Source organism: Clinocottus analis, unplaced genomic scaffold (genome assembly GCF_023055335.1).
Source record: "Clinocottus analis isolate CAN_PGR_092001 unplaced genomic scaffold, fCliAna1.0.p SCAF_4, whole genome shotgun sequence".
NCBI lineage: Eukaryota > Metazoa > Chordata > Actinopteri > Perciformes > Cottidae > Clinocottus > Clinocottus analis.
The window spans coordinates 11,132,493-11,158,960 of NW_027176153.1; the positions used below are offsets into that span (position 1 = coordinate 11,132,493).

General features: G+C 42.2%; 1 protein-coding gene across 4 annotated transcripts in view; it reads right to left on the minus strand.

Annotated features, from left to right (window-relative positions):
* nphp4 (nephronophthisis 4) overlaps positions 1-26,468 on the minus strand; it is a 143,148-nt gene that overhangs the window by 46,186 nt on the left and 70,494 nt on the right. For 2 of the 4 annotated variants that reach the window (XM_068598077.1, XM_068598080.1), the window contains 5 exons: positions 24,002-24,220; positions 23,370-23,496; positions 19,046-19,098; positions 8,551-8,688; positions 3,333-3,481 (listed from right to left, as the gene is read on the minus strand). In XM_068598077.1, the coding sequence (XP_068454178.1) occupies positions 3,333-3,481; positions 8,551-8,688; positions 19,046-19,098; positions 23,370-23,496; positions 24,002-24,220 (686 nt within the window). The remainder of the gene's footprint in view (positions 1-3,332; positions 3,482-8,550; positions 8,689-19,045; positions 19,099-23,369; positions 23,497-24,001; positions 24,221-26,468) is intronic. The other 2 variants (XM_068598078.1, XM_068598079.1) reach the window with 2 other exon arrangements.

The following is a 26,468-nucleotide window of genomic DNA, read 5'->3' on the forward strand; positions in this document are numbered from 1 at the left end:
TAAGGGTGTCAGCAATATCCGTCAAGCAGCGGCACCACGAGAACGCTTACAGGGGAGCAAGAGCGGGTGCCAAAGCGCTCCCCTAGGGTTTTCGAACATAATTGGCAGTTATCTCTAATCATAGTGGCCACCTGTTTTTCCACAACTATGGTAACATTCATAACTTATACTTCCAGCGCTGACACCCAACACTCTGGGTATGATAAATACAGCGCACAGATGGCCGGCTAAAGTGCAAGCGCAGGGAAATGAGCGATAATGTTTGGGCTCATCACAGCAGTAACGCGGCTCGGGTCCAGTTGGTAAACAGTTGAGCCCACGGCTTCACATTTAGCACAACGACGTCTTGATCAAACTAATTAAGGCAACAACAGTGAAGAGGACCGTCAATTGGGTTTTCCTCTGCGGCTGTTTCAATTTTATGCTTTCAAAGTTATATCTTAAATTAACCCAAGTAGATTATTATTCAAGCTATCTTTTTCTTCTTTTTTTCAAAAGGGGGCTCAATCAGATATGCGTGGCAGCTTCAATTAAACTTCTTTAGACTTCATTGTTCTTAAATAAGTGGGTCATTCCACCCCGAACGCAGTCAAAAAGATGTTTTGGCTCAGAGTGAAGCGGCAGAGATGCTTCAGCCCACTGAACTGAACAGCATCGTGTCTGGATCCAAGCTCTGGGATTGGGAAACCGTTTCGATGCCAGCTGCTTATTTACAGACACTCTGTGCTAATGCCAGGCCTTGTTTCGGAGTTACTGTGCCCATTATTCTCAGACTGTACTTTTCTTATTTGGTGTCCCACCTCCACAGACCTGGCTGCTTGAAGATATCCTCTCCAAATTAACCGCAGTGTAAACTGTGTGAGCTCATTGCATTGCATTCTGGGACACCAAATCAAAGTCAAAACCTCTTCCTTACAGCTAAATTTAACAATGAATTTCCACACTAACAAACAAACAAACAAACAAACAAACAAACATCGCTGAGACCATTATCCAAAGTGGGATGTAAAGGCTGACAAAACGATTTTTTTAATTGGCTGTGGGCTGCGTTCTCCGGCTCCCTGTCAACAACGCTATACTAGCCAGTGAACACATGCTGCCAATTAGAGAACCAATCGATACCCCTCTGTAGATAGCAAGGCGGTGGACCATTGTATAATGAAGGACTGTCCTAGTGTTCACACAGAAATAGTCAGACCACATGAAACAGTAGCATGTTAAAAAGTGGCTTCATTCAACAATGGCCACGTTTCCCAGATTCGTTAAGACGCTCTTAAGCGCTAAGAGCGTCTTAGGAGCGCTCTAAGAGTGCTGTGAAAGAACAACGTGTTTCCCAGAGTCGTTCTTAGCGTAAGACGCTCTTTCACTAAGAAGCAAACGTAAGATCGGTCTGACGCACTCTTAACAGCCTTCTTAGCGACCAACGTTTACTGCAGCCATGTCAGGGAAAGTTATATCTGACATTCAAAGGAATACTAAAAACATGCGTAATGAGGAATGTGCGCCCACAGCTGCAGAACACTGACGCAAGAAACATAATAGCATAAAAAGAAAAATAACAGTATAAAAATAAAGAATTTCCCCTGTGTTCCTGTAGCTACATAAATAAAATGAATCCGCATTACTATCACTCATTACATTTTCACACACATTCGGCATCTGCATATGAGTTTAAGTTAGTTATAAAAACATCAACAACCCTGTGGTATTCCACAGATATCAGGGAAACTGACAGGTGTAACTGAACTCGGCTGAAACCTCATCAAGAGAGGCTCCACGTCTAAAGGTGTTGCTGAAGTCCACGCGTGAGAGACACCACGGCTGCAATACAGCATATTCTCGCTGCTGACCAAAAGCGTCGCCCTGCGCGAAGCCAGATAGTTTACATAAATGCATATGTGCGTCAGCGCTTCTCCCCACTTAATGTGCTGTAGGACCGGGCTGTCCAGTCCAAGTACCGGCTTCCCCGCGTGGAGATCCAACGCCTCGTCACGCTAGTGTCACCACACATCCAGAGGCCAACCCGCTGCAATGTTGCCTTCAGCCTGCGCTTTTACGCGGTGGGGAGCTTCCTGGAGGTGGTGGGGGACGGCACCGGCCTCAGCAAGGCATCGGTTTCACGGAGTGTGGCAGCCGTGACACCGATCCTCCTGCGCCATGCCCGCACACACATCACAATGCCCACCACACGGGACGAGGCCCGCCAGGTCCACCGTGGATTTCATGCCATGGCTGGGATCCCCCGGGTGATTGGTGTCGTGGATAGCACACGCACGCCGTAGCATAATTGCACCTGTGTGTGGGGACCACAGCGTGTTGTGTGTGATTTATGCGCTGATAAAGTGTTGGGTGATCGATTAACCTGGCATCAATTCATTTAGTTTCAGCAACACAGCGGTGGACAGCTCCCACTAAGACGTCTTAGGAAGCTTCTTTGGTGAGATCTTAAGAAGGCAGTTAAGAACGCATCTGGGAAACACTCGTATCTTAGCGCTCCTTCTTACCCGAACCTTCTTTCGAACCTTCTTAAGTCCTTAAGAAGGTTCGAATCTGGGAAACGCAGCCAATGTGTGCTGTCGAACATGACTAATACTCACGTAGCCCTCTCGTAAAATGTAACGGAGATAAGTGTTCTGTGTGTATTCATCTAAAAGAGCCAAGAGTTTCATATTTCTGGAATAAACAAGAACATCCTTTTAACACTGGCACGTTAAACACCAATTAAATTCCAATCCTGTGTTTTTTTTTTTAAGGAGACACATCGTTAGCGTCTATTTTTCAACTGGCCCGTGCTTACGGTTTCACAGCTGGCTTCTTTATTACCAGTCATATGAAATGGCTGATAATCCCCAACACACATAAAGAGGTATTCTGCCAACTTTTCATAGAGGATCAGGGATAGCTTTGGGTTTTAGAGAGCAGAATGGTCCCCATACCGGGTTTAGTTCAGCTGATGAATAACTAACCGTAACATAATTTGGAAGCGAGCATGAAAAAGGAAATCATGTCCAGCATGTGTTATAAAGGCCGTTGTGCGTAATAAGATCCAACAAAGTGCCACCATTCTTCTTTGTCGATTTGGCTTTCTATTTGTTCTACTTTTCAATTCTTACCATGCAACTATTACTGTTAAAATGACCTCACATGTTTTGAGGTTTCACACACATATCAAGATACTTTGGGATTTTCCATTGCCTTTTAAACCTAATTGTGTTTGTTTATCACAGTTTTAAAAAAGAACTGTCATTGAGGCTTTTTATTGAGTAAAAACCCTTTGACTTGCGATAACAGATCATTTTTCATGCCTGAAGAAGTCGACAGAGGAGGCTCACCTGGGCACATTCATTCCCAGAGTGATGACAGGGGCGTGGACAGGGGTGAAGGGCAGCTCCTGAAGTTGGTCTCCTTCGTCCTGCGACACATCCCCTTCCCGCTGAAGGTCCATCTCCATGTGGGCAATGTTGCTGACACCTGAGAAGGCCTGTAGCAAAGTGGGTTCAATACAGATACAGCAGGTGATTAGAAAACGGTTAAAGATTTTTTTTTAAGTATTCATCGTTGAAATCTAATTAAAAAAAAGGCCAGAAAAGCTCATGAGAAAGTATCTGCAGCCAAGCACAACATGCAACGACTGCACTGTACACTTATGGGCAGAAAGGAATCCAAAAAAAGACTTAACTAATTGGCAGCTGGATGCAAGGAAATGACAAGCAGTCAAGCGAAGTGGGGGGAGTTGTCAGAATTGATCTTGGATATGGTTTTATACTCTGGCTGCTCCAACCCCACGCTTACAGCAGTGTTACACCTCTTCAATACACAGAGGTCATATATATGTTCTACGTTCTTGTGAACGCCGGCAATGCATGCCTGCATAAAATAGCCAATGTCCATGAATGTGCAAAACTGTTTCTTCTTAGTGGTCCACTCATCATTGCAGCATCATCATTACAATGCGAGTCAGTGCTTAAAGCTGCAGCAGGTAACGTTTCTGGATTTTAATTTACTTGGAACAAACCGTAAATTGCCATGTTCTGTGCCGTTCTTTAAAAGTGACGTGTGGAAAACCATGACACGTTGGAGGCAGAAAGTGTGACTTTGTCTCATCAATCAGTCCCCACAAGCTGCCTTTCCAATTATGACATAATTAATTACAGTATGTTGGTTTGAATGTCGAGATGCAACTCTCTACAAGGTGCTTTTGTGTATCATTGCTGCTGTTATAGAACACTTCACTGCATTTGTGTCCTTTGTTTTCTGCAAAGACCTGTATGACACACCTATTTGTTAAAAATGCTCTATAAATAAACTTGACGTGAAGACAATGCCTCGCTGAGAGAAAGTGGTATGGTGCGCCAATGCAATTTCTCAAGCTATGGAAGGAGGGAATATGTGGGATAGATTGGAAAGCGATGAGTCAGCTCAGATATTGCAACCTAAAGAACAAAAAATATAAGATATGCAACTCCAACTCTGGCTTTTATTAAAGAATACAAATGGCACACTGATGTGCCGTTTGTATTCTGTATATTGTTGTTAGCAATGTTCACAAAAACATCAAAACCAACAATGTGTTAGTCCATCTCTCTGTACTTCTTTTCCCCATTCCCTTCTCTGCCTGTGGGCCTAAGCCCATTAGCTCCTGGTGAAGATGCAAGTCTTAAAAAGTGAGTAATGCCTTGTTTAATGTGTAAGAAAATAATATTTGTTAAAAAGATGAGCAATATAGTTTTTAAAAATCATTTGTCAAACAGGATTAATAGTGTATTCCTTGGGGACTATTGTTAGCAGTGAGTATTTATGGCAGCAGGACGGTGTACGTGGAGTTGACTCAAAATAAACTGCAGTGCCCACGTCTTATGGTAATGAAGGAATATGTCAGAGTGCAACGCTAGGTTTCATTAACACATTGTCAAACCAATACGTCAAACCAATGCAGCCTGGTCAGTGACACTGAGCTTCAAACTATGACACTCTTTGTATCCTGTCAAGTGTCATTTTTGCACGTGCCAGTGACTAGTGTGTCAATATACACTCATTAAATGGAAAATATCTTTTTAAAATACACTACACTCTTCGTAGGAGGTTTGATTAAGGCAACAAAACCACTCATTTTGGGTTAAGTAAAGAGCGGGATTGAAGTTACTGTGACGAATGACTCGCATGAGTTATTGATCACGACACTAACAACATACATGACAAAATGTCAAATTTGCAGGACAATAACATCGGTCTGCTGGGAAAAAAGTCCTATGTTTGTTTGACCCATTTGCCTCCAACCCCACCTGCCTTCTGTGGACGACCCATCAGTTGCTCTGTGCATACTGCTAATAGTGAGAATAACATAAACATTGGATGCAAAGACAAACGTATTAGTGGGATCAATCGTTTGTTGGTTTTTCTTTTGGTTTTTGTTGACAAGAACAAACAAACTAGCCTTATTCTTTAGAAATAAAATTAACATCTTTGTTGCTATAATAAATATTTACTTAAGTTTGAAAGCTTTTCTTTCAAGGACATTCCTGTTTACCTCAAATTAGTAGCAAATTACTTGATGCTTTTCAGGAAACATTCAAGGAGCCATAAAATAAAATGTTTACTTTATATTTGTTTATGTGTGAAGATGAAGATTTGTGTCCCTTATTGCGATGAGAATGAGCTCAACTGTGGTAACTTTTGATTTAACTAAAGCCAATGACAGTCTATCTATTTAATTTGTGTAAAAGCGAACAGGACTGAACACACTGTTATGGGTTAAATGCCAACAACATAATGTGTATGTTTTAATGTTGAGGTGGTCTTGCATTTGTAATCTGCAATTCAGTTCCTGACATTCTTTTGTGTAGATTGCAATTTTTCCTTCTTACTCCTTCACAGTATCAGCTTTTTAGGAAAAGAAAACTAACTGTTAATGCCTGTGGATCAATTTAATGATGATTTTTAAATGTCTTGTGGCAAACATTAATCCCTTCTTCTTGTCAGTGACATACACACAGCTGGAGGGGTATTAGCACTGACAATTAGCTAAGGAGTGCTAATGGTGTCATTTTCCAGTCAAGAGTTGTTTTTTTTCTGGTCCCTGATACATGTCCATGGTTCAGTCCTGTCAGAGGACATGACTGGCCGTGCATTGCCGGGCTTTCCATCACATGCGGGCAATAACCTCGACCAAAGTCATGCAGCAACAAACACATCATCATCATGTTCCCCCTTTGACCCATCAGCCTGCGGAATAATAACCTTAGAGGACGCAAAGGCATGATGCAGCACCCTTATCATGTTTAAAAGACTCAAAGTAATGGCTTTATACCGCACTTTAACCTGCTGCTATGACGCCTACGCTGTGCGATGACATATGAGTAACTGCTTTTTAGGCTGTCGAGGTTATGGACAAGGACAAATGGAGCTTTGAACAGTAAATTCTGCGAGATGATTGAATGACTCAGTGTGTGCACAAAGCACGCCACAAAAACTCTTTCAGAGAATCATAACTGATAATTAATGGCAGCCAGGGGAACAGAGGTAAAATGCATCATACTTATCCTGCTTTGACGCTGACAGTGTTCTTCAATTTCCAACAAAGCATAGTGCAGTATCAGCCGCAGAGTTCAAAATAAGCAACCACAATAACCCAACTGTCAACTACATTTAAGAGACCGTGTTCACAAAGAAGTGAGTTTATGTAACTATTGAAACGAGAAACACCATATTCAATACACTAAGGGGTTTTGGAGCTAAAGCCTTAGTTGGTCTGTTATGACCGCTAGCTTAAGGCAGTCAATGTTGGCAAACTTTTGATCAATGTTACTTTGTAACTGATGTTACTGGGTCAGGCGACAATTTACACTTGAAAAACTGTTCAGCAATTGTTATATCGGCTCACTTTAACAGCTATAAGCCGTGTTTCCTGTCAAACATTAGGCGAGCTGTCTGGAAATCGCTAAATTGGATAATTGGATTTTTACGCTTGAGGTAGTTTTTTTGGGGTAATGGCATACGGAGAAGCCTTTGCCGAATAAGTTCTGACGTAGCAAACAATACCCATATGATTGATCAACTGTTCTTCCTGGACATGTATTTATATTGTCGGTACAATGTTGGTATTGGAAACATACTCGTTTCTGTTTGTAGTAGAGTGGTATTTACCAATCTCGTTCGAGCAGTCTTTTGTTGAATGCAGGTAAACAGTCTGTGTGGAGAGCAGAAGAGGTGCAACACATTGGCTGAAATAGAATATCAGAACCTTACCATCTATCGTCTGACAATAGATTTGATCTTGATTGGTTTTAAATAAGCTTGCAAACTGTCTACTTGTGAAGTGATTCAGTCACACACAATGTCTCTCAACTCATAGCCTCAGAGGCTTATACGTTGTTTGAGATGTATTCCCTCCAAACCAACTGAACTAATTCATTTAATTTTCTGAGACTTGGTTCTAATCATAAGTACTTTGGTCACTAATTTGTGAATCAGAAGAAAAGCCCCTAGTGTACAAGTCCAAATGTTAATTCTAAAATTACATCAAAGAATTTCATTGCTTTACATTATTACACTTAATTCTGGAAGCAATTCCAGGCTGAATATAACATAACATTACAAATCTAAGGCTGCAATATTATCTCATATTAAGTAGTAAGGGCTTTAGTTAGTGTTGAGTCAGAGTTCCCAGAATCAGATAGATGAAAGTCAACCTTTGATGTATGTGCCAAATGTATCTCTTCATGAGAAAGAACTGATGTGGGTGTTGCCGCCAGATATGGATGATTATTTAACTTGTCCGTGGGTCATATTATATAGCATCAAAAATGGGTGTTCAGACTCAAATGCTAAAATACAGAGTAGTCTTTTGACTACCAGTGCGGTTAGAAAAGAACATTATTAGTTATGTAGATGTATATGAAATATGTACATTCAGACAGTGTTTCCACAGCACGACCTAGCCAGTCTTTCAAAACCAAATTGAATTGTGTCTTTTTTTAGTCATTTGTATGTCTGATTATATTTGTAAGCCGGATCCACAGTTCCTGGATTATTCCTGCAATATAATTCATTGCTTAAGCTATATGGATTTCAGGCATGAAATATGGAAGAAAACCCATTAAAGCTACTGCTGTCTAGTTAGAATATGAGCAAAGTCCTTCTTAGCTGTGCTGAAGCGTAAAAGAAGGTGGAATGGTCAAGACAGCTTGGGGGGTAAAAGCCTCCCAATCGACTGTGATAACAAATGGGAACGAAGACAACTTAATGCAGAAAGGCGGATGAACAAATGAGACATTAATTTATTGTATAGACACAAAGAACTGCTGTAACTGAATGACTGAGACTACTAAAGACAAAATGAGTTTGACTGTTTACATTATGTGCGCTTGTGTGCCATAAAGGAATGTGCACCTTGTGCATGTAAATGCACCTCCGACTCCCTTTCGCTCGTGTGTGTGTCCCCTCAGTGTGAGCATGTGTTTGTGTGTGTGTGTGTGTGTGTGTGTGTGTGTGTGTGTGCGTGTGTGCAGAAGGGCACGTGTGCAAGTGAGCGTACGGGGGTGGGAATCTTACGACATGTGACAGCTGGTGGGCCGATGCCAACAGGGAAGGATGGAGCAGAGAAGGAAACGACTGTTGCCACGGCAACGCCGAGCTTGAGTGGCTGATGGTCGGGTAGCGTGAAGTAGCTGCCAGCTGAGACAGTGAGAGCTGCAGAGAAACAATGCAAATGACTCACTGTTATTATTATGATTATGAACAACAGGGATCAGGACTATACTTTACGCCAGAGAGACACATGTGCCGTCTCAGTTGACAACAACAGACCATTACACGGCTCTGGCTCTCATAAATCCTCGTCACGCTACCCGCTCCTCCACCCAAAATCCTTCAACACTGTCATCCCCAAGCCGGTCGAACTCCAAATTGTCTGTCTGCTCCCTCTTTGCTTCTGAAGACTTTTCGACTGGAGACGAGAGACAATGCAGCTTCTTATGAGAGAGTGACCCAACGTCTGTTTTACAAGAAGTAGAAATGTCAAGAGCAAAGGGGAAAGTAAGATGTTATTATAGTTGCGTATGAGGCACAGACAAATTATGTACTGTCGGCACGGCCCTCAGATTGTTTCTGTCGTTCTACAAATGATGGACAAACAAGCACACTTTTTTTTTGAAAGCTTGGACACAGCATTTATACGGAATTTCCTTACTGTTTGAGAAGTATATTTGTTTTGTAATGACAAGGGCGCCCTGTTTTTGATTTTCTACTATTTGGTGCTCGTTGTAAATGGGAACTCATCACTTCCTCCATGCTTACCTGTCGATGTACTCCAGATGAGTTTCAACTTTGAACTTCTGAATCATCTGCTGCCGCTCCCTCTCTCTTTTGTCTCTCCATCATCTGCTGTCTGTCTGTCTGTCTCTCAGTTACTTTTATCACTGGGCGCACGTGGAGTTTTCATTAACATTAAAACTAATTGTTCACCCTTTTAGTTAATTTTGGAATGTACTGGGCATTTTCGCACCACTACTTCCACCATGCTTTGACTCTCACTTATGAACTAAAACATGCTGCTCTCATTCACTAGTTCCGAGTACATCACTAGGAATGTTAAAAAATACATTTAAATAAATATGACTGTAAATTATTTCCGCGGCACATTACCAAACATAGCTTGAAAAGTCTTCCTATAAAAGGGATACTTTATATCCTGTCAGCTGCTGGAAGGCTTTTCACAGAAAGTAATAAATTAAAATGTATGAGTGAAAGAAATCTGTTGAAAAAGGTAAACTCTGAGCAGTGGAGCGGTGAGTAATACAATACAATGGAAATCTACTGAATGCTGAAGTGTATTCATTATAGTTCATGTAATTCCACCTCCTTTTTATTGATTGAACGTCTTTGTAAAAAAAAATGCGGTCAATGTAATTTCAATCCTGAATGATTAGTTGTCTGTCAGGACTGCTTTGCATCATTGCATTCTTCACTTCCACAATGTATATTTAGACACCTCATCAAGTATTATATCTTAAATGTTAAGGCTTCACAAAGCAAGATGTGCGATAGTGATTCAGTGCACCTGAAGCCGCAAATTTGAATTGTGTCTGCGTAATGAAAGTGAATTTGAACAAGAACTGTAACACATGAATTCCTCTATATAATAATAACTATAACACATGAATTCCTCTATACAACAATAACTATAACGCATTTATTCCTCTATATAACAATAACTATAACATATGAATTCCTCTATATAACAAGAACTATAATGCTTGAATTCCTCTATATAATAAGAACTATAACATGTGAATCCCTTTATATACCAGGAAATATAACACTTGAATTCCTCTCATCTCGACAGTTTTCTGTTATCTATCTGGTTTCGGATAGCCAAGGCAGCAAAGTAAGTCGAGGAGCTTAGACGTCCACTCCCTGGTCACATCCAGTTCCTCCTGGGGATCCTGTGGCTTTCCAGGCTCGATAGGCTATATCGCACCTCTGCGATGAGTCCGCCCTGAGGTTTCCTCCCAAGTGGAGGCGTCTGGGAGGAATTCTTATCAGATGCCCCAACCACATCCATAAGTTTCAGAAAGTCTGAGCTCTTCACTTTGTTCCCCGAAGTGAGTGCAGACATCTGTTGAAAGAAACTTATTTTGGCCTTTTGATTGTTGGCATGTCTAATCTGAACTGATAAACAAGGCCAACTAAATGTTCCTGAGAGGTGTTTCTTCATATTTATAAATAAACTTTTTTTTTCCCCCCAAATGATAGTTAACATTTTCTTAGGGCTGCAATACTGTCGGACATTGATTCAATTGGTCAATTCCTTTTTGTGGGCTTCGTAGAGTTTATCTTAAGTAACAGACACGCAAAGCAACAACGTTAAAAACAGCTTAATGGACTTCTTGCGGCTAATATTCCTCAATAATCTGAATGGGTCTTTCAGTTGGCTTCATCTAACTGCTATTGCTATTGAATCCGTTATAGTCAAAACAAATGGCTCTCCGGGGTACAATAAAGGTACTGCATTGAACCCGATTGAGCAGTAAAAGAGGAGATGTTCACTCACCCAGTGATCTGTTGGACACGCGTATGCTTACTGGATCCGCTATGCTTGTGGGGACATTGCATAGATTTACATGAATTCCCCTGGGCTTTGAAGTAGATCAAACAGAAGCAATCCCACCGAGCAGACTCAATGTGCCACTGCGACAAGTGTCATGATGAAACACTCAATGCACGGAGCACAAGGAAACATTTAGTGTGAGAAGACACTGCAGCTGTGAGCCGAAGAAACACCAGAGAGATTAATGACCTGATTCAAGCTGATGTAACCTGAATATGGATGCATTGGTTACAGTGGCATCCATAGAAATGAGAGTAAACCTGTTCCGACCAACTTTACGGAGGTAGCTAAGGAAATGGACACACAGTATTACTCATCTATATATCTACGTACAAAGCCCAATTTTCCCTTTGGATTTCCTCCGTAGCTTTAAGATTTGAGAAATCGTTTTCCACCCTGTCTGGCAGCATCATATATATTCTGTATCAGCTTGCTCCAAATATGCTCTGAAGATAGTATATGATGTTCACGCCGAGTGAAATATTTAAACAGCAGACTGCATGTTTTTGATGACTGCACCATTCAATCAAATAGAAATTTTCGAGATATCGTGTGAGTCATTTATTTCCCTCAAATATTACTTCCCTTAAAAATGTTGGTCTGCTGGAAAAGATGGGGTTCTTGACTAGAAGAAAAAAGAAGAAACAGGATAATAAAGCTATACGGGTTTGAGCAATAATGGCAGCTTGTCTCGAACTTGTGATGTTTACCTTCTAGGAGGAAGTGTTGCATTCAAGATCACCTAAACCGAGACCACGACCAACGCCAAAGTGTATCGAGACCTGAGACCACAGACCAAGACTTTGAGGGGTTGGTATGGAGTCAGGACTAAAACCAGACCAGTGCGAGTCCCACGCATGACACACTTACAATGTGGAACATGCAAACCATATCTTCAAATCTATCTGAAAGATCCACATCCCCATAAAACCACCCAGAGAAAACAAAGGTTCCCCCTCCATCACCTCTTGTATTGTCATATATACTGTATATGTATGTATGTATGTATGTATGTATGTATGTATGTATGTATGTATGTATGTATGTATGTATGTATGAGTGTACAAGAGAAACATTTTGAAAAAAATGTAATTAAACCTCACTGCAGAGTTGTTTTTTTTATGAGCAATCACAGTGATAAGGTTGATAAATAAATCAGACAATGCGCAGGCAGTATAGTTGTGGTCTTGACCGGTCTGGAAATAAAATCCAGAATCCTCGTAGCCTGAAACAAAACTAGACAAAGTAAAGTAGAAATGTAGTCTGAGACGACATCGAGACCTTCAAAAAGTTGTCTCACTCAAATATCGATATCTGCCTTAAAGCGTTATATTAAGTGTATATTTCTGTGTCATGTCAAACAGCTGTTCCATCCCCCATGGGATTGGAGGACTTATAGACAGGACATATCTGGTATCGCTGAATGCCACTGAAATAGAGGTTTGAAGTGGTTTAACTCACTCACGCATGGCTTCAGAGTGGATAGATACCCTCAATCTAAACTGCCAGCCACTCCACAGTTTGCTCACTCACAAATGCTGTGATTGGTGTAGGTGTAACCATAAAATGAGCTGTTCTGGCTGTTAGGATTGTTTAAAGGTTGCTCAAAATGTGCTCACAATGTCCAAAATTTTCCCAAAATGTCAAGACCAGTGGGCTGTTACAAGTCAGTCCTCACAAGTACTGCGAAGCCATATCACATTTTACACACAGACACACAAATGCATGTGATCTCACATTGAGTCATCACGTCCTGCACACAGAGGGTGTGAAAGACACTCTGCATGTGAGGATCTCTCTCTCACACACACACACACACACACACACACACACACACACACACACACACACACACACACACACACACACACACACTCACACACACCCCAAGAGAATACGCAGAGGCAATTAGTAGTGGCAATGCTGTGGCTGCCAAAGTTGTGAACTCAGCCTGTTTGCCCTTACAGCCAAGCAGATCATCTGTTCACATTCAGGCTTCATGGGACCTGCATGTGCATATGTGAACGCGTCTGAGGCATTATGTGTGTGTACACTATATGATACCCACTCTTTTCCTTCTGTGTGCAAGGTGTGTTTTAATATGGGTGTGTATGTGTGCATGTGTGCATGTCCGTCCTGGTCTACTATTAAAATAACTGCATTATCAACTGTATATCATGGGAAATATTTTATCAGACGGATTACGTTTGTTTTTGACGTACAACACATACATTTCTAATTAAAGTCAGGGTGGATGGGTGAGCCAACACAGGACTTCTACCAAGGACACCACTGTTTGTGTCCCATGTGAAAGTTAATATCTATTTTATTTACATCCGTACTTCATATATTTTAGACCAAAATTATGATTTTTCTTTTTTTTTACTGAATCTAACCATGTACTTTTGTTGTGTTATTGTTTTGTCTAAATTGGCAATGTTAATATCTTAACACAAGGCTGGTGTGTATATTGGAGACACAACAACCTTCATAAATGTACATTTGGCTGTTTCCTGACGCATGTGCATTTGAGAGAGAGACGTCGTGACACAGAGTCAGGCTCATCAGATTTAAACAAACAAAGTGAGTGGGGGGAGGTGAAAAGAGGGAGGATCAAGGAGGAGAGTCAAAAAAGATGGGGAGATTACTGGAATTAAATATGGAGAACAAAAGGTGGAAGTGTCGAGCCCACAAAGGAGGAAAAATATTAGCGAGGCATGAGAAAGGCGTAGTATTGGGTCAAAGTGTGAACAGTGCGAGTTGCATGCCAGTAAGGAGAAGTGTTAATTGTATGCAAGTGAGAGAAAGCGAAAGGTGAGGATGTGCTGCAAAGTGAGTGAGATGCTACAGGAAAGACACAGAGAAAGTGAGATTAATCTCTATTGAATAAAAAGATAAAAGCACATAAGTAAAACAAAAGAAAGTTTGGAGCAAACAGGGATGATGATAACAATGTAAAGTGACAACCAGTGATTTAAAGACTAACAGCGTACACATGTCTGCAGGTTTTAGGAAGTTGATCATTAGCGGTACTGCGCCTGAAAATGAGTTTAACAAGGTAACAAAAACCTGATAAAGCTACAGTTGGTATAGTGACACTTGTATCATACAACTGTCACTATACCCTGAAAATATGCTTGGCAACAGAATAAGTGAAATGTTATATTTGAGGATATGCAGGTGCCAGTTGATGTCAGTAAGATGTTTAGGTTAGAGCTAAACAATTTGAGGACTATAAATTAGTCTTCTTTTCTACCTGGATAGTATTAAAAATGTATGTAAAAGATGTGTTTTGTACCAAACAATTTAAACATAATCTGTTGGTCTTTATTGAAAATGAAGACACAGACCACACTTAATTCATCTTGACACACAAAAGGTTTTTTTTTTACCCCCTCATTGACACTGGCATCAATATCAACCAGATGAAAACAAGGACTTTTTAGCACTTGTCAACTCACAAATTCAACATTAATTAAACTGCAGCTCACTAAAATTGCCGCTGACAGTCGCCATTTCAGAGATGAAATCAACTGTCACTTGCTGCAGCTTGTTAAGACACTGTTAATTATAAGAGTTGTGAAAATGACACTTTTGTCAAATTGCTAATTCAATATTCGAGGCCAGTTGCCAAAACGAACGAATTATTTTTGCTCTGCCTTGTTACAAGACACACCGCTGCAATTACACCTCTTCATCTTGTCAAACTGCAGCTTTCAAACGCAAATACTAGTTTCCAATTGCAATCTTTAAAAAATATATCTATTTCCACTTTGTTTAACACAAAAATCAATCTTTACATATTGCTGAAATCGATACTACTATATCGCATAACCATTTACTTTACACGACGCGTTTGTAACAGAAGGATTCTCCCCCAGCAACAGCGGCTGGATTCAAGACAATAAACAATCTTGAGAAATCTTGAGCCCGACTGTCGAGAGAGACATCTGATGCAAGGCCCTAAGTACCTCTGCGTGGACGAGAGCTGCAGAAATGAGTTCTGACTCAGCCAGAGCCAGATGCCAAATTGCCCTCTGCCAAGCAACAAACTGAAACATGGCCTCACCTCCGGCCCGCGGACTACAGGACCACCTGGGTCGACAGAACACGAGCGCGACCCTGAAACATGACCGCGGCCTGATGCGAACAATCATCATCAACAGTGGCAAACAACACTTTTTGCTGCTAACCCCAAAACGCCGGCTATAAATACCGCGAGATCCTTAGCATTCTGCACGGCGGCACACCGAAGGTGTCACAGATCAATAATTTATGCGAGCAAGAGAAAGTTGTCAGATCCAACAATGTCTACAGACGGAGCCGGAGAGTGCGGCTTGTTTACGGAGCCCTTTTCAGAGAAAGATGCCATTGATTAATCAGCGCTTGACAGTCCCGTGGAAGAGGAAGGAATGTTTTTTTGTTGCACGGGCAAAATCATTTTGGGATTGAAATGAGTGTATTTTTATAACGGTATCTTTGAAAGCGTAGGAGACAGAGAGATGGGGAACGACACAGAAGCTGTATTTGTCAATTTGGGAGCATCGCTGGAGTCGTGATGAATTGTCGGGTGGCTGCCAGCAGCAGTGGCATGGCTTCACAGTGTTTTTCTGTTTCAGTTCTCCATGCAGAATCCTGGACTGCCATCAGATAGAGGCTACGTTGTGCACACTGAACAGCCGCTGCACTAATGACGGCTGCTGCTTATTCACTCATTATAGTATTATGGATTAAGATGTTATGAGACTAATTTACTGTAAACTGTAAACTGCTGTCACTGACTTTATCGGCACTTGGAAGTGGTCTCACGTCTAGTGACGCCTGACTACATGTTAGCAAGTCATTTTACACATTCAGCAGACATTTTTCATGTGTTTGATAACTAATGATAACCACTTATTCACCTATATATTTGACAAACTCCACCAGTTAGTCACTAACTTTGTCTGCGGTTTGGTGGTAGCATTCAGTGTGTTTATCAAAGCCCTTTTTGTTTTTGCTGATAACACAAGTGTGCTACATCTGGAGACAAGATGGATGGGAGCAGAACCAAAACAATTAGGCTAACAGAGGCAAAAACTACCTGTTATCAGTGTTTAGCAGCATCATAGATACCGGTAAGAAGGTGCCTCCTAGGTTCAGTAGCCCGTTAGCGTCTATTCAAATAGTTGATCACCAATGCTGAAGATAAAAAGACTGTGTGCTGACCTCTAGTAGCTGTAGTTGTTCCAACTTATGGTTAAGGTGGAAGTCGGGTAAAGTAGCACAAAAAGCGACAAAGTCCCCCAGTAGTGTTGGTCGAAAGCGAAGGACTTTCACCCAGGAGACGACTTGTGTGTCCTGTGTGAAACCAGAATCCAACTTGGACTCATTTTTATCATTCTTTTGTTGCGTACCGTAGGTAATACTTATTTCAACACAAACCACAATGTTTTTCAAAAGGCACAAGCACAATAAAAGCATCTAATGCATGCCTATTGAAGTACACCTATTTTCTTTTATGTTCAAACACGCAACAAAAAAAGCTTTATGATGCTTGTCAAACAATTTACATGCCTCTACTACAAACTGGGAGCATCAAATGAAGACCCAGCGACCACGATTTGTGTCCAAAGAACTCCAACAGAGCGATACGACTTCCGTCTTGCAGATCGCGTGATGCCTATGTTCATAAAATATAGTTCAACTTTTATCCATATTAATAGGTTAAGGGGAATCTGTAGTGTACAGAAATGAAACCTAAATAGCGACCTTGTCCCACAATACTTCTGTGGTGTTAACGCATCAAATTTGAGCCTTAAACCTAACTTAAGTTGTGTTGCTTCACCACACCATCCCCATAATGATGAGGTCTTTGAATTCCATGTGCTATGCTCTAACTGTCACAGTGGCCACACTTACTTTCAATTATTTTACCCTTTGGTGCAAAGTTAATTGCTCCTTTTGGGAAAATTTTGCTGAACTTTAACCCGTAAACCTTGGAAATGTGACAGAGGCATCCAATAATTTGCAGTGGAAATACTTGGGGGGTCATTCCAACAAAACCAAAATACACTGTGGAAATACCGTCTTTTATTATTTATATCCCTGTTTATGGCCCAGATGTTTTGGGAATTACAAGAAGAAAAAGAAATGCATGCACAGTGGCGAATCCAGCTGAGCACCACCATTTTCTAATATCATCCCAGAGGAGCTGCCCAGTATGACCACAGTCGACTCTTGTTACCCAGCGGGAGCAGCCCACTTGCAGGCTTCCGCCGACCTTGCTGCAAAATCAAAATGAGGGTCGAATTGTCGAGTTCATGGGTGTAGCGCTCCCACAGCTCCCGGCCAGTTGGTTCAATTTAAAATGAGCCGACAATACAGACTGTGGCTCATATTGGCCCAGAGAGCTAACACTGAAACAGACCCCAGATCTCGTCCTCCTCCGCTCTGTGGCACACTATGTGTTTGTGTGTGTGTCTTTGTGTGTATGTGTGTGTAGCCTCATCCTGAGAGAGAGCAGCATCCATCACAACTCCCAGCCTCCACTGACACCTCCACTCAGGCTGAGGGATGGTTCGGTAACGGTAGCTTAGCTCAGTCAGGACGAACAGACACGCAAAATACACACACACAGAAACACAAACTGTGGGTATATGTTGCATGTGTTGGACTTGAGACTGGGAGTACTTCCATTTACGACACAGTTATGGTAGGATTGAGCAGTCCTATATCAGTTGCCTGTGGGAAGCCTTGAGCACACACGGACGCTAATGTGACATTTAATCTGATTTGATCTAACTACGCGTGATTATCATCAACAGTATTACTCCTATTTTCGCAGGTTTCAGCTGTGATTCAACTGTTTCATGATTGACACACGCACAGATATCTTGTTGTCTTTCCTCACAAACAACATTTTCACCAGACACACACCCACACGCTTCCTGTCTTTCAGTAAATCTGCAGCAAAACTGCTGGCCGCAGGATATTTTCGTAGACCCGATAATTCTGGAATCTCACAAAAGGTGAGACAAAAGATGTAAATATTTCGCGTTTCCACGATTACACTGTTGCTGAGAGTAAAAAAAAAAAAAAGTATACAAGCACAACCTGCCCTCACCGTCGACAGCATTGCTGTGGGTGGGTTGGTCAGGATTTATGATTGTCCGTCTAAAGAGCACAGACGGGGAGCTGCATCCATGTAGAGGGAACTGCCGGAGGGACTTCCTGATCCTGTCACTCAGCCAGGGATCGCCTCCAGGTCAGCAGTTAACTAGAATCCATTTAGTCAGGTGAAGACAAGAGCCTCATGGCATTTGAATCTACTCTGAATATATTTGTTTTCGATAACCATACTGAAATGATAAAAATGTAGATCCATTGATCTCTCCACTGTGTGTTTTAGCCTCTTTTAGCTCATTGTTTAGGTTTCCCGGCAGACGATCCCGACTGACAAAAACCCTTTTTTACTGTTCTCAGCACACACAAAAACAAACCCACTTTAAACCACAAAGAGGAAAAACAGAAAATGTGAGTTACTAATTGGACAAGAACAGTCAGATGGACCCAACAGAGCAAAGGAGATGTGACACTGGATTTGTTAAGTGGATGGAAACACAACTCCAACTGAATATTAATCTTGCCTCAGCTGGACGTGTCAATAGATGACCGCTTGTCAGCCATAAAGACTTCAAAAGATGCTAAAGTGTCAAATGTTGTATTTTCAATGCTCTGAGTGGCCAAAAAGCTGGATCCTTGACCAACTGATAGCCGGATTTATTTTTAAGAGAGAGAGAGAAAATAGTACAAAAGCCGCTTAAGGGCTTGTACTGTAGTCTTGCTTCTAGTGTGGGGAGAAGAGAAGGACTTCAGATAAAGCCTTTTCGTCATAGCACAAGCTGTTATTGCACTTAAGTTAAGTCACTAAGTTGAGTAGGTGACAAGGTGTCTTACCCCGGGGCCTTGGGGCGATTCTGGAGGAGAAGCTGGTGGAATTGATTTTTGACCTGAAAAACAGAAGCAATAAAGATTAAAAAACAACAAAACTAAGTAACAAGTAAGTAAGTATGAACTAAGCGTAACGTGCATCTCTTTTTGTGTTCTCGCTGATGTCTTCATCTCACTCATGTTCGGTGTTGAGCGAGCTCAATGGACACCGAGTATGATGAGACATTTACTGGAACGGCAGCTTGTAAGATGGAACGGAAGATGACAGTAAGATGTCATCTTTTCTGATTTCTCGTTGATTGGATCTGCGGTCAGGTGGCATCCCGAGGAATAAAGCGTGCACCGTGACAATGTGCCCTGCATAACTAGCACAGCGGCGAAAGTGAATAACTACGCTAAACGTTGTGCAAAAAAGTCTGACGATGCTTCCTGAGGTTTTTTGGTAGGTAGCCATGATAATACTGAAATCAAAAGCTTTTCCAGCATCTCTTTGTCCTCGTCTCCCACTCTTTCTCGCTCTGCGTGCCGGGCTCAACTGGCCTTTTGGAAATCGCTTTAGTTGCCTGGGGTGTCTTACTGTAGCTCCCATCTGTTCGGACTACATGCACACAGAGTGGACACGGAGCAGAACTGGCTGGCTCCCCGTCACAAATGTGCTCTGGCATTCCCCCCGGCAGCCATTTTGTTTTTTCAGGGCTTTCTGTTTCCCCTCTCGAGCCGGTGAGAGAAATGAGTTTGCCCTCATTAGCTGCTGAAATGTAAGCAATTGGCCGTTTATTCGTGATCAATGTGAGGCCGCCGTGACAGCCGAGCAAACCAGCAGCAGCACGAGAGGCGGATACAAGCACCTATACGTGCACAAGACAACAGGGATTGAGGAAGACACATTGAAATATGTAAAAACTATGCATCAGTAAACTTCATTAATGAGCATTTCTGCCAAAACCGCATATTTTATGCCTCTCAGCTCATCGTTAGATGCAGTAACGGATGTGTGATGGTCATGTAGACAACCAGGGATTCTGTAAGTATATTCAAGAATAATACAAATGTATAGACTTCCACCCGCATGTAGATGCCTACCATGAATAATTTAGAGTTTGCACATTTGGCTCGTCTGCTTTTTGCCCTGCCATGGATTAACTCTCATGTCGGTTCAGATCCTGTGTTCAGCATCAACTGCCATCCCCTGCTCACCTGCCCACCTCTGGCGGCCCACTTCCATTCATCAATTGACTTTCTGCCTTTGCAATCCAACTATTTTCTCTGCCCGCCTGAGTTTTACCTGTTATGACCCCCCAGCCTGCCTTTTGAACTCCTGTTCTCCAGTCTGATCCGCTGTTGGCTAAGTTTGCGTCATCCCTCCTTCCTGCTTGGTCTGGACTTGTGTGTGTTTTCAACCTAAAGTAAACTTTATTTACCAGCCTGGGCTCAGAGACGTGATTTTGGAATTCAAACCATTGACCTCCAACAGAGATGGACAACATGACAGCCCCTCAAAGTAAAGCCAAAACGTCTTTATCGTCCTTTGCTTCACTTTCATGCAGTTGGAGGAATCTATGGTTCCAAGCATTTTTTTCTGAGCCCTTACAACAGGTTACAAGTAGCTTGTTTCTTTCCCTCTAATGGATGAATAGAAGGTTGTGGAGCGTGGTGAGCTTTCCACATTAATAAATATACATGCATCAAAGATGTGAATTGCATATTTTAGCCTGGCTATGAATTCCATATTGGTCTAAAAAAGCAATCTGCAATGGAAAGCATCGCACTCATTTGCATACGCCTGCCAGCCCCCACACCCACACCCACACACACACACACACACCCACACCCACACAAAGTCAAGGATGATTAAGGAGCTGAAATCAAAGAATGACAGAGATTCATGATATCATTCTCCTCTGAACACTAGCCCAAATCATCCGGGCTCCTTGGGCAATCCTCTGAAGACACTTGAACACTGATTAAAATGTCATTAATAGACTTTGCCAAAAGCCTTCTCCACACACCCATGAAGTAGGGTCTGATCAACGCTATTCTTCTCTTCCTAGATAAGTTAACAGCATCATTAGAGGGGAAATCATCAAGTATACGACCAGAGTCCACTCAAGTCCTTTCTACCGTCACTGGGATTGAGTGGCTGTGTGTAGTGTTTACTACACGTTTAATCAATTCGCTGACAAGACACAGAGCAAGTCAGCAGTATGGGCTTCAGTCCGAGATGCAAACAGTGGCACATCATTTATCTTTGGTTGTGGGATATTTATGCAGGACTTTATTTCAGTGGGAGGCCTCTTTAAAGCTCGTGGGTTCAGGTTATTTTTAGAAGGATATCGAGGAACGGTCATGCTTAATTGGGGGCGACGGAATAAAAATGCTTCTGTTAGAGGAATTCAGCAGCGTACCCTGATGACCCCTTAAAATCGGAAGGAAAAACAAACGGGGACTTCAGGTTCATTTTCACATTTTTAGTCAGTGTACTTAACAGCCGATGTGCGTGGATACACACGTGGCTGTCTACAATATTTTCAAAAAAGCCCACTGATCTCTCTCGTATGGATAAACAGTGTGTGTCACGTAATTGAGTTCAAGAAGGTATTTTTAAAGTCCATGCAGGTTTTGTGGATTTTGAGAGTTGGTTAAAAAAGGTTGAAGAAACTGTGGGAAGTCATACTTTAATATACAATTCACACTCCAAGCCAATATAATTACTTACACTTGGAAGAACTGGCGTTAATCTTATAAAGATAAAATTATGACGCTTGATGGGTAAAAAAACAAACAAACACTTGAATCTGGTTTTCGAAGGTTTCTTTTGATCCCAAATACAAAATGAGAATCTGTCCACACACCTGTAAACTTGAGGCAACGGTGCTCTTTCTATGTCACATTACAACAAGAGGAGCCAGTGGATTCTATGTTAAAACACAGTTTAAGTGGTAATGCAAAATGGATTCAAAGTACAGGTTGTATAAGGATGAGAATGAATCTTCATGTCCAAACTGTAAGAAGTATCTGCTGATAATAGATGTATTACATTATATTATCTGAGAGCATGAGCATGAGTTCAATATGAGTCATAACAAAGGACTTAAAATGAGCAAAAAATAAACTAATTAGCTCTAATAGTGTGTGTTAGTCCCATCTGTTTGGGCTTGATGGTAGCACAGTATTACTAAATAATTATCATCGGGAAGCAGCCATGCTAGCAGCTTTGACCTACAGGTCGCACATGAGAAAAAGAGAGTTAATGGGCCACCATGACTAGTTTCATTGTCACGACCCGGCTCAGGTGCCGCAACAAAACATAAAAGAGACGCAGCGTTTCCACCACAGGAGAGGGTTTATTACTTTAACTAAGGTGGCTGGCGATGCCCCAACCCAGCCAAAAATGCATACAACACAAAAGGTCGCTGTCGGCTGACAGGCCACACATCCCGCCAGCTATGGAAAGAGAGAGAGGGCGAGGGCCGTCACCGGGGCGGCGCTTTATGTGCGGAGGGCTACGGGCCAAGGTGTTGCTCATCAGGGGGACCCTGCAGGAGACAGACGGGCAAAGAACACCGACCAACAGACAGACCGACAGACAGATTAGACCAACAGACAGACAGAGATATTAGGGAATCGTCACATACATACTAACTGTCATAGCAACCCATCCCGTAGTTGTTGAGATAATTTAGTTTGGACCAAATCGACGAGAGCCATGCCACCAGATTAGATGAAAAACTTGAATGGGAGATTAAAAGATTTGACAAAAATACTAGCTATTGGTTTCGGTATTGTATTCACCTTTAAAAGCGTAACTTAGTCCCGAAGGAATGTGCGTGTCATTGACTACATTCAGGCCACAGTTCCTCTTTTAGAGCAGACGTCCGCATGAAGATGCTAAGTAATGCTTGTGCAAGATCAAAAGGTCCTAATGCACCGCCAAAGTCTTCTCCGAGCGCTTTGTGTTTATTCCCGTCAGACCACGACCATTAACTGTGCTAATCATGCGGAGAGCCGGAGGTGAAATTGAGATACCGCCGCAGAGGTGGGGGCTGCATCACATGCAGAGGACAGGCCAGTGCTCGTTGGTTAGGACCTGGGCTGATTCCACCTGGGTGTTGCCGCACACTTGAGGTGTGCCCGCAAGACAATTCACCGAAACAGGCCACACGCTTTCTGGTCCAATAAACGAGAAAGAAACAAAAATAATGTGGTTCCTTTGAAGCAGAGAGCAGTAAAGAGCCTCTCACCTCCGTCGTCAAGAGAACCTCTTTGTATCAGCATGCTCCTATTTCTTTCTGAGTAATGTGTGTGCCATTGCGGATTACATGATATTTACCCCGTGAAGGTGATAAAGGCGATCTTCTGTGACGGAGCACATCCTCCTGCTTTGTCCTCAGAGATGCCTTTGGGCTGGATGCCGTTCTTTCCAGGCTGGACGACAGCCGAAACTTCATGGTGTCCTTCTTCCCCGGGAGAGGAGAAAGATTCACACGTTTCAGGAAACAAAAGAAAAGTGTTGGAGAATTAACAGTTGAGATCATGTAGGGGGGAGGACACACCTGGAACGAATGAGATAGCAGATAGGTACATGGCGGTAACGTGTCGTTATTCACAGCAAAGGTGCGAAAAGTTAACTCATCGCAAGATGACGACTTTTTCACCCTTTGAAAATGTCTGATTCTGTCACTAAAAAGATGGCACTTGCAGGCAATTATTAGTCTGCACGTGCACTGTCAACTTGGGTGAGGATTTACAGTGCAGACCTTTAAAAGATGATGTCATCTGGCTTTGTACCGTATGAGAGCCAACCAATGAAACAACTTATCTTAATGTACCGCATTCTATAAAAAAAAAAAAAAAATTGAAATACTGTGAGTGTTTTCTCCCTTCTGGGAAGCATCCGTGTGTCTTCACGCCAACACATTCTTTACATTTTACAAAGACATGCCTCTGTGCTCTTGTTGTTACCTGAGCTGAGCCTGGAGCTGAGAGTGGCGCAGGGCTCTGAGTTTTGGCAGACATCTCTGTGCTGTAGACCATGACTCCGTGAGGGTTTGGCTCTGCACCACCTCGCAGAACAAGCTGTATTTCTTCCCCCTTCCAGTCAGCCGGCTCCTGGAAGGGGCACCAAATCCCCCAACGGAGGCACTGCAAGAAGGCCGCTCGGGGCACGGAGGTGGCAGACAGCTGCGTGACGGAAGAAGACACAAAGATTAGAGGACATTCAGACACTGACATCTTTATTGGTATTATTCCATATATGGGAACAACCTAATGAGACTTTTCGTAACTCCACAGAGGGCTATAGAAATATTGAGAGTAACATAAAAGTCGAAGCAGTCTTCCTTTCTGCTTTCAGATCAGGCCTGCATTAAAAGAAAGAAACAGAAACATGCAGTTTATTAATCCCCTTGGGGAAATTCTTCTCTGCATTTGACCCATCCTTGATTAAGGAGCAGTGGGCTGCCCTGTGAGGCGCCCGGGGAGCAACCAGGGGTTAAGCCTAGTTTATGCTTCTGCGTCAGGTCGACGGCGTAGGTACGCCATCGACGCACACCCCTACGCCGTAGTTTGATGCGCACCTCCCAAAAATCCTAACTACGCGTTGCGTTGACGCGGACCGCAAGCGCTGTGATTGGTCCGCTCAGAACGTAATTTCCGGCAGTTGCTTTTTTTTTGTGGTACAGACCACCTCCGCAAACGTCGTCTCTGTCGCCTGCGCTTCAACATTTGCAATATAAGCATTTGCTCTTCAATATTGATGAGCTCCGACTCTTAAACCCCTGAAATCACACGGCCACACAGCCATACACATCTGGCGACATGGCAGTGAATTGCAGAGCGACGCGGTCCCTCGACGCAGAACTTCGAATGCTCAACGACGGCGTCACGTCGCCGGCGTAGGTACGCCGGCAACGTGACGCAGAAGCATAAACTAGGCTTTAGGTGTCTCGCTCAGAAATACTCTGACGTGTAAACAATGGGGGGACTAAGGATCAAACCTTATAGTAATGGGACAAGCACTCCTCCCCCTGAGCTACAGCCGCCCTCCCACCCCCACATCCATTCTTTACAATAGTCCCATAACGTTGGTCAAAAAATGGACGCTTTTCATTATTTGGACTTGAACATTTGCTTTAATCTGCATTTATGTATTTTTTACCGACACAAAATCACAACCAGTTATAAAGACAAGAAAATACCACAATCATACTGCCACTATAAAGCAAATTAATAATCTTAAATAATAAAACAACACTTTTGTCTGGGTTTGATGACATCATGGTCACAATACAGATCCTGGAGGGTGCCACGAGCAGTTTTTAATTACAGGCAACACATACTATGCTCGAAGTTCCTAAAGCAGAGCATTCAAATAAATCAAATATATATATGAAAAATTAAAATGTTCTAATTCATTACTTTATTTAACCACAAAAATAATTGTAAAAAGCTTTAAAATTGTACTATTGTTTTACTGCAATACCCATAAGCACATAAAAGTTTGGAGGGTGGCATCACTTTAAATTGCCTTCCCAAAACCAAAAAAATGTCAGCAACGACGCCTTGTTTTACTTCACCAGCACATAGTTAACCGCTGTCAGATTTCTTAACATGTTGGGTTACATCAGAAAATTGACACTATTTTGGCAGACTGCACATATACACCACTAATGTACTTCACACATTGGCACAGACGTATCTATTGGTAAGGTTCCATTTCATGATGGCTCTGTTTAAAATGTTTGCTGCCATGCTCGCATGCTGTGTTCCCCATGCAAACACAAGTCCAACTCACAGGGTAGCAGCAAACGCTCTGATTGCACAGCTGACATGTGTTGGCAGGAGTCATGTGTTGGGTCAGTGGCCCACTCCAGGTTTCACACCTGAAACCCTAAAAATGACAACTTGTGATTTCTGTTTAGAAGATTGGATAATGCTGCTGGTTGGGTTTGATACGTGTCTAGGAATTTGTAATATATAGTAAAAAAAAATATATATATATACATATACATAAGGGAAGAGTTACAGAGTTAAAGTGCACGAGGTGGGGTTTGTGTCTTCAGTGGAATTTATTGAAAGTGTTGTCAGAGCAAACTACAGTAACTTTTATTTGATATTCAAAAGATAGAGTGGATTTAGTTTTCCTTTCAGCAATTACTTCTTCCATCCCGTCCCCTTGATATGGAGACACGGGTGGAGCCGTGCGGCATCAGGGATTCTGATGACAACATGTCACAGCAGAAGTTTGCAGTCCAATGTAAAAACCTCCATTTACAGAAGATTAAGAGTTACTGCATCTCCAGGGTTTAGTCAGGTACATTTTGAGAAAGGCAAAGAAATACACTGTATATTACCAGCGTGGACATTTGAACAACCAAAACAGCATTTTCCATATTACTGCAACTAAATCACTGAGTACTCAACTGATCAT